Consider the following 9263-nt stretch of genomic DNA (forward strand, 5'->3'; position numbering starts at 1 on the left):
ATATGTATACTTCTAAATACGTTGTTATATGATAAATTGACAACCTCAGCTCAGAACAAATACTCGTGCTCATTACATAAAGATTTGTCCTGGGTGGGATTCGAACCCTATGTCTGTCAATCTGCCGTACGTTTGTCAATACTAAAAATGGCTAAATTGCTGTTATCGTATAATACGAATAGAAAATCTCTATAACATGCGTGCTAACTTGAGTATCTAACCATGTTTTTCGCGAAGTTACGTGCACCATGGCAGTATTATATAAACAGATACAAACATATATTTTAATTTGTACCGATATTATTTCAGGTACATGCGTACAAAACCTACAATAATTGCATTCAAGACACCAAGCTTTGAAGAACGGAGAAGAAGTAACGACAGCATACTCACTCTTGGTAAGTGTCAGATAGAATAATTAGAACATCGCATTGAAATACTGCATGTCTGAGATTACTTTGAATAGTAGAGAGAATGTAAAACGTTTTAGACTTTGAATGTTACCCTGCTTTTATTTACAAAGGTTCCTAGTTCCTAGCAGTGGGACTTTAATAATTTTAATGTAATTTTAAGACTAGTTACTGGTATCTGGAGGTAGTGCCTAGATGTTTTGCCTAGGATTCGAGCTAGTTTTTAAACTGAACAAATGGGTTTTTTATAAATAAATAATCATAAATAAATAATGATGATGACGATTTATGATTATGATTTAAATTGAATCACTACTAAACTTATATCTACTAGTTAAATAGTTGTGGTAGAGGTTTTTATAGGTACTTATTTTTATTAGCCGACAAAATAAGGAAGTTCACAATTTGTCGCGAAATTTTCAGCACCTAAAGTTACAATCAGTTACTATAAAAGCTTTGCCTTTTGAGCGATGCCCACAAAAAATAATCATGATATTGTTTCAGCTCGCCGCCGTCTCTCCAAGACTCTGTCACCGGACCGTGACGTGGAATCGCAGCCGGAGACTGTGACGTACGAGAACGATGGATCTGTCGCTACTGATGACTTCGAAGTCAACTACCCTATTGGGAGACCTTTGGAGGTATAGTATCATTTTCAGTTGAAACTATAAAACCTTATGTATTTTTTAGCTTTATAAATCTCTACAAATAACATAATTAAGCGAGAAGAGTAGCATGTTAAGAGCTTAATAGATTTGGGTGTTGATAAATAGTTTGTTACATTGGTTAAAACATAAAAGGTTTTTGAATTTTTATCTCGATCATGGAAAAATCACGTACAACGACTACTCAATTTACGAATTTACTTACATTGCCTACAAGTAAAAACACCCAAATCCCTTGTTTCTGAAAAAAAAATAGCATTGTTAGAACTAACCTAACGAAATGTAACCGGAAAGTAACACATTTTTTACGAAACCCCCACTAATTCCTTTTTGCATAACTTAGCTTGAACCTTCTTCTAAATCATATTCATTATCATGTTTATTTCCAGATCTACGTGGACGGTCCATACGGCGCAGCGTCCTCGCACATCTTCTTAGCGCAGCACGCGGCGCTGGTGGCGGCCGGCATCGGCGTCACACCCTTCGCGTCCATCCTGCAGGCCGTCATGTACCGCTACTGGGCCGCCAGGAGGGACTGCCCCAAGTGCGGACACAGCTGGGCCAATGATATGCCCAGACATAATATGAACCTGAAGAAGGTTAGTTACGATCTTTTTAGCTGTTAATTTATTTTTCTTAATAGTACACTCTAGGTTATTTAAAAAAAAGGGAAGTTATTTTAATAAATTAGGTATGAACGAATGTGTATCTTCGTAAGCCTTTTTGTCTTAAAAGTACAATCAAAGTTATTTTAGAAAGAAGAGATTTTTTTGAATATTTGCTATAAGCAAATGTGTATCTTCGTTCACCTAATTCTATCTTATAGTTTAAATTACACCGTAGTTATTTATAGTGCACCATACAACGTTACAAGTACATTGAATGGCGAAGGGTTCAATTAATTTCCGGATCTCTAAATTATACGATACCCTTCGGTAAGACTGGTTGTCAGACTTTCAAGCTTCTGACTACTGTTAACGACTGTCAAAGATCTTCGAAAATGACTAGGTTCCTTCCGAAACACGGAGAAACTCAATACTCAATAAAATGGTTACCCATCCACATAACCATAACCTCGGCAAGCACGGCTTAACCTCAGAGATCGACCCCCGCGGCTGTTGTTAACTTACCCTGAGGACCCGAATGGATTAAGTTTCATTTCCTAATTTCTATTGCAGTTTTAAGTACTCTTCTGTTTTCCAGGTGGATTTCTTCTGGATAAACCGCGAGCAGCGTTCGTTCGAGTGGTTCGTGTCTTTGCTGTCGCAGCTGGAGATCGAGCAGGCGGAGCTGGGCGGCGCCATGGAGCGGTTCCTGGAGATGCACATGTACATCACCAGCGCGCTGCAAAGGAACGACATGAAAGCCGTCGGGCTGCAGCTGGCTATGGATCTGTTACATGAGAAGGTATGTAAAGTGATATGTTGAAGAAATTGTATTAAAACTACCACCGACGATACGTCCAACGGACGGACGGACGGCCGCGGTTGACGTCCAATTGGCCTGGACGCATGGATTTCAATCCGTTTGGAAATCCAGAGCTGCCTGACGTCCATCCAAATGGAATATTTTTTTACCATTCATGGGATGATTTTGGATGACGACTACTCCATTCGGATTAATGGACGTATCGTCAGTGGTAGCCTTTAGAATCGGGACCAATTTGAAATAGAATAGTTTGTTAATCCCTAGATCTTTGCAAGTTATTTGAAGATGGGATCAAACCTAATAACGTATCTTATTGCCATGATATGACAAATAGTAAAATAGTGAGACTCTCAGAGTATGAAAGGCAATGAGAGAGACCTCTCCGGCAAACCTGTCCATAATATCTTTAACCATTGCCTACTCTTTTAAAGTTTAGAGTATGCTATCTTTAATACACGAACATGTCGAACATACAAAACAAACATGCAGAACAACAATTTACTTTTCAGGAGAAACGCGACCTCATAACAGGCCTGAAAACCCGCACAAACGCCGGCCGCCCGAACTGGGACAAAGTGTTCAAACAGCTGCAAGAACAGCACAAAGGCAAGGTCACCGTGTTCTACTGCGGCCCCCCTCAACTGGCCAGGGTACTGCGAGTCAAATGCGACCAGTTCGGATTCACTTTCCGCAAAGAAGTCTTCTAAGGCAGGCTTTTGGAGAATAGCGCCATCTACCGGTCAAAAGAAATATTAAGTGTGGTTGTACTATTAGTGCTATCTACCGGTCAAAATAACTATTATCTGTACTTTAAACGCCATCTTTTGAATGATAAAAGAAACTATTTGGGACTTGTCAAGATTATTTATCAGCCCAAAAATACTACTTTTCTGAAATGAAAAATAAATAGACCTTTTTGAGCACACTGAATTTTACAGCGCATTTGAATCTGCCTTTACTTTTGTTATTACTTTATTCTCTTAAAATAATTAAGTTGACCACGAAACGTTGTGATAGTAAATACTTACTTTATTAAGACATTTAAATCAATACTTAGATTGTAAGCTGAAAATAATTAAAAACCTTTACATGGGGAATTAACAGAAACCAGGAAAAAACCACTCGATTCCTACCTTTAAATTAAATGAATAAAATATCTGGTTTTGTATTTATTTGAGTTCTGCTTTGGACATTATTAAATCAAATGTTATGCAATGTACTTTTTAATATTATCGGGTATTAAAATTAAAATACAAATCTAACAAAATATTAAAGTAGACAATTTTGCTGGATGACTCATTTTGCCGTATAATATCTAAGTTAAGAAATTGCGTTAGAAATGTTACTTTTCCTTAAAACTAAAACAAACAGTGACATCCGAATCCGAAAAAAATGGTAATATTTGTTAAAAACCCGATATGACCCAAAAATATATTTATTCATATTAATAGATATTGCAAGAGTTGGGTCAAAACGAGTCATAAAAAGCCACTAATACAATAATTCTTAGAGATAATTAAATGTTACCCGAATTATTTGTGACAAGTTAATATAATTTATTTTATTATTTTTAGTGCCATGACATTCTGCCTGTGTTTATAAATGTGATTTTTGTTATAAAATTCTACGACAATACTATTTTTCGTTTTATTAAATTTTAATGTTACCATAAATAAGTCAATTTTGTACAAATGTTGTGAAATAAAGTTGATTAAAATGATAACTACTTGTTTATATTATTTGTTCATTAAGTATTACGCCCTTCAGTTATAACGTTGCTTTTGTTATTGATTTTTACATTAGATCTAGCTTTGTATTTTCAGTGAATAAATCCATAACATTAACGGATCTTAAACCTGAGATTATGAAGTCTACAATTTATTTAATTACTTTTTTAATCGCCAGGTTTGTATTTTACTAATCAAGTACTTAACCCTGTAATTAAATCAAGCTGTCACTAGTTTAAACAAATATTTTTCCCGCGCTAAAAATGTTGCTACATCGAATAATCCATAAATGTTTTATCAACTGAACACTTCCTGATATCACAATAATATTATTAAAACAATATCAAAGTAAAAATCCGCAATCCGGTTATCAAGTTGATAAGATTGTGCTAAAATTATTTGCGGGACTCGGCCTTCCGCCCAAGGTTTCTTTACAAAGGTCAATGGCAAGCCAAGGTGAACCTTGAAGCGGCCTTGTTTGACGACAAGCGACCTCGCATCGAGGACACAGCCTTCAGCGAGGTTAAACCAGATTTGGCCTCCAAAAACCTCCATTTAGATATTATTTCAGTGCCATATTTTTGCACGGAAATAGACTAGATTTTTGTAACCTTGGACCAAGGTCATAGTCAAAGTTATCTTTCAATACCGAGTAAAAGAAATGATAAAAATTTTATAATTTGTTTGTAAATTAAACTAGGTGTAATGTTTTATGTAAAATTGCTGATAAAAAATAAAGAATATTTTGACAACGCCATCTGTTAGTAGTTTTTCAAATCATTTAGAATACGTGACATCAACGACGACAACACGTACACTAGTTATTTAGTACACCGCTAGATGGCAGTAAAATGAACATTATTATAGTTGTCAACATGTTGACAACTTTTACAAATTAGTCATACAGACCTATTTATTTTAAAGAGCTACAATAATACTTTATTATACTGCATTTAAGTTAAAGATTACTCTTTTAAAGATATATTTTACTTGTTTTTGAACTGAATCACTTGAAACTAACAATAACAGTTAACGAATGATTTTGGTTTATCAGATCCGAGTTTTTTCAGTAAAAATAGATCTGTTTGACATTTTTCTTGTGTGAGTCACGGTTGATAAGTGGTTGTTTCGATTTTGATAAATCTTTGTAAATTGTTATTGTCTTACGTAGGTATATCATTTTGTGCAATGTTTTTAAAAACTTGTGCAAAAAGCAGAGATATTTTCATTGATTTTAACAGTCCAATTTTTTGTACATAATAATCTATATTTACTAATATTATATGTGATGGATGTTTGTAACTCAATTACGCCAAAACTACTTGGCGTGTTGTAACATGAGTACCGGAATAAAACGTAGGCTATAGAAATACTAGTTTTTGTTCGTGTACCTATTTGTCCATAACATAAGCCACATCACTACAAACTATAATAACTATATTGTTTATTCGCGTTAAACTTAAAATCTACCGTAAGGTTTTCCATGCGGGTTTCCCCAATAGAAAGAGCAATTAAAGGTTTGAGGAAGGTTTAAGTATACATACCTATACTTTCTGAAGATTTTGTGTAAAATAACTGTTTTAACCATTCCCTTGTTCGGGAAAAGACCCTTACCCAGCAGTGGGACAGTAACGGGTTACAAAAAAATCGATCGAATCGATCTCTGAGGTTAAGCCGCGCTGGCTAAGGTTGTTTTGTGGATGGGTGGCATCTCATACATATCGTGTTCCTCCGACTTTACGAAGGCACATTAAATAGTGGGACCCGGCAGTCATTTTCGAAGATCTTTGACAGTCGTCAACAGTAGTCAGAAGTACTGGCGGGTATCGTGTTATAACCCAGGTAACTGGGTTGTGGATGGTTATTCAGCTTCATCTGATGAGACCGGTTTCTGAATACATTTAGCGGTAGTTTATCTATTCAATAGCGTTTTTTATATGACACTACTAGATAAACTACCGCTTCATGTACCTCAGAAACCGGGGTAAGTAAATCTATGTCGACCACGTCGCAGGCAAAGGCCAGTCTTTATAAATATACTCCCAGCGACATGCCATGCTCACTGGAGCGTACCATGATCGGTTAATACTAGTTCATGTTAATGTAATGTATGGTGTGTGACGTCACTTCCTCTCCGAGAACGATCACTCAATGATACGGTCATAACATGGTCTTATAATTATAGTATGGGACATGACCATCCCCCTGTTTCCGCGAAATTAATAACTATTTTTGTAACGTTCATTCATAATTTGCCAGCTATTTTTTTATTGGCTGACCTATAACTGCTCTCGAGTTGCGGGGACTTTTACAATCATACAAACAAAGTTTACACTGCTTGATACGAAGTAACTAGGTACCTATGTGGATCGTACAAATATTTGTTCCGCGTGGGAATCGAATACACGACCCTTCTGACTGCCGGTTGTGGCGTGGGAGCCACCTTAACCACTGCACCGTGGCCACCAACTGTACACTAACTCCATCATCGTCTTCTTCTTATCGTATGGTTAGTGGTCAACCTAGTGTCAAAGTTGTTCAAGCCGCCCGAATGCCTTTGACGTGGCTTAACGACTGTTATCTTAATTGACAACCACTGGGACCGACTTTTTACGTGCCCTCCGAAGCATGGAGACACCTAGTTCAAATACTACTACCTATGCGGCCACCCATCTATGGAGTGATCGCGCCAAAGGTTGCTTAACTCTCAGATCGTTTACCGACCGGTGAGCACAACTGGCTATGAGTGTTAATACTTACTGTAGACTTTTTGATTAGGTTACAATGTACATGCCTTTTACTACTCCAAGATGGGTGGTTGCTTTTAGGTATGGGTTCGATTCCCAAACAGTACAGAAGTATGTTTGATTAATAAATGTTTCCTTATTCCGATTCTAGCTAACAACAAAATAAGCTCTTTTGAAACTTTTCACGGGAGACATTAGTTTGATAAGAGTGAAATCAAATAGACTGAAGAATAGCGGTTATTGTTGCTTATCAATGATTGCAAGGAGTATCTGTGACGTCACTCTCACACCTGCATTGCTGAGAAATTCAGCTGTTTGATTCAGCAATTAATATATTATATAGAAGCGCTTATAGCCAGTTATGGTCGACGGGCGGTAAACGATCTGATGAGTGACCGCATAGTGGTATCGGAGGGCACGTTAAAAGACGGTCCATAGTTGGGTGACCTGAAGAGGAATTTGAACTAAGCGCTAGCACGCTAAAAGTTAGTCCGGGTTGTTGTCAATTAAGATGACAGTTGTTAAGCCATGTCAAGGGTCTTTTGGGCGGCTTGAACAACTTTGACACTAGGTTGATCAAATCACAAATAAAAAATGATATTATATGCGAACTGCATTGATGGTACTGTAGACTTTTAAAAGACAATCTCTAACATATTTCAATAGGAGATAATAAATTCCTTTGGAGTTTATTCCTATCTGCCTCTACCTCCAAGTGGTCAATGGTCTAATATGATCGTCAATTGCTATAACGTTAAAGGAAACATTACGAGAAATCCTTGCTGACCTGATAGATCATTATTTTGAAAAACCACATTTAGCCAACGTGGGATGCCCTTATCCCATTCCTTTATATACAGCAGTCAGATAATAACGGGTTTTTCCAATTATATTAAATGGGTGATACATAGATAATCGTCGTATATTCCCAAGAGTGGTTGACGTAAGGCAGGCGGCCGGTTGTAAGATGTAGGTGTATGCTTTTCAAAAAGGCATACTCTGCTAAACTTACTTAACATGGGATAAGGATAAGACAAAGAAGAAGTAGAAAGTTATCATAACAAATAATATGTATGTTTGCGTATAACTCAAAAAATTGTTTTGTGACGCATCTGTACCTAATTGTCGGGACAGGGCTTGTATAGGATCGACGGGATTCAAATTCCCACGGTAAATTATTCAACGGGATAAAATTGTAATTGTAACAATGTTACATAATCAGGATTTAGACACATCAGAAACGGCGGCTTATGCGGCCTAAGGTAACCTTTTGCGTTGCTACTTTATTTAGACAATACCCAGAATAATTTTTACTAGTACCTATCCGCCTGCCATTTTGGCCACGTGCATTGATTATCCGTGTAAAATGTATCCTATTTATTAATCCAGGTTTGAAGCTATATATGATTTAAATATTATTAAAATACATCTTGTAGGTTTTTCGTGAAAGAGTAACAAACACCGGCCATTAAATACCGCATTCAGTAGGATAATCTACATAAATTTTGTCTGCCAAGGCCCTCTGCTAAGTTATTTAAAAAAAAAAATCCCAAACAATAAACATGTTATTCTGGTTTTTAGTGTTATTTAGTGTCGATTATAAGAAATTGGCTAGACGTATGTATCGGATATGTTTATGTCAAAGTCTAATGATAACGCTTGATAAGATGGCGGTACGAAGAAGTGCTGATAACCACTCTATCATTTGTTTATAAAGGTGAGCGGACATTTGAGCGTAATGTGCGTCGTTGATTTCAAAATGTTTGTTCCCTCGGCTGATATTTTTTTTACTGAAATGCAACTAATTGTGATCTTAATAGCTGTAAGGATACTGCTTACAGTTTGTACGTCACTCTCGCAATCTGGTAGGACGACAGACTAAATGTGAAGTGAAATGCAAGACCAAGGGTTAAACATGATTTTCTAGGCATGGATATTCATGGTAATATCTATATTCTAACTTATTAGATTACAAACAATCAATATGGATTTATAGTACTATATAAATAGTTTAACGATCAAGAACAGGACTTTTTGTCAAGAAATTTCATGTGTGAGGAAGCCTTATTCGTCTCATTTACTTATCCAAAAACTGTACACAATAATATCTAGCATTGCTTATTTAAAACCTAGAAACACATAAAAGAAACAACAAAACAAAAACTACAAACTATCTAACTACAAAACAACTTCAAACTGCAGACATCCACGTGGGCGCGAACGGCACTAAAATATAAATAGTCTCATCCGTTCCGCTACAGTGTACGAGCACGTTTATACGTTTAT

At 36.4% G+C, this 9263-nt stretch overlaps 1 protein-coding gene across 1 annotated transcript in view; it reads left to right on the plus strand.

Moving 5' to 3' along the window:
- Nucleotides 1-4215, plus strand: part of Nox (NADPH oxidase) — a 56266-nt gene extending 52051 nt beyond the window's left edge. The window contains exons 17-21 of the mRNA XM_076129998.1: nt 310-398; nt 915-1051; nt 1465-1674; nt 2279-2482; nt 3013-4215. Of these exons, the coding sequence (XP_075986113.1) occupies nt 310-398; nt 915-1051; nt 1465-1674; nt 2279-2482; nt 3013-3210 (838 nt within the window). The 3' untranslated portion in view covers nt 3211-4215. The remainder of the gene's footprint in view (nt 1-309; nt 399-914; nt 1052-1464; nt 1675-2278; nt 2483-3012) is intronic.
- Nucleotides 4216-9263: the final 5048 nt, after the last annotated feature.

This window comes from Anticarsia gemmatalis, chromosome 23 (assembly GCF_050436995.1).
Source record: "Anticarsia gemmatalis isolate Benzon Research Colony breed Stoneville strain chromosome 23, ilAntGemm2 primary, whole genome shotgun sequence".
In the NCBI taxonomy this organism is placed as follows: domain Eukaryota; kingdom Metazoa; phylum Arthropoda; class Insecta; order Lepidoptera; family Erebidae; genus Anticarsia; species Anticarsia gemmatalis.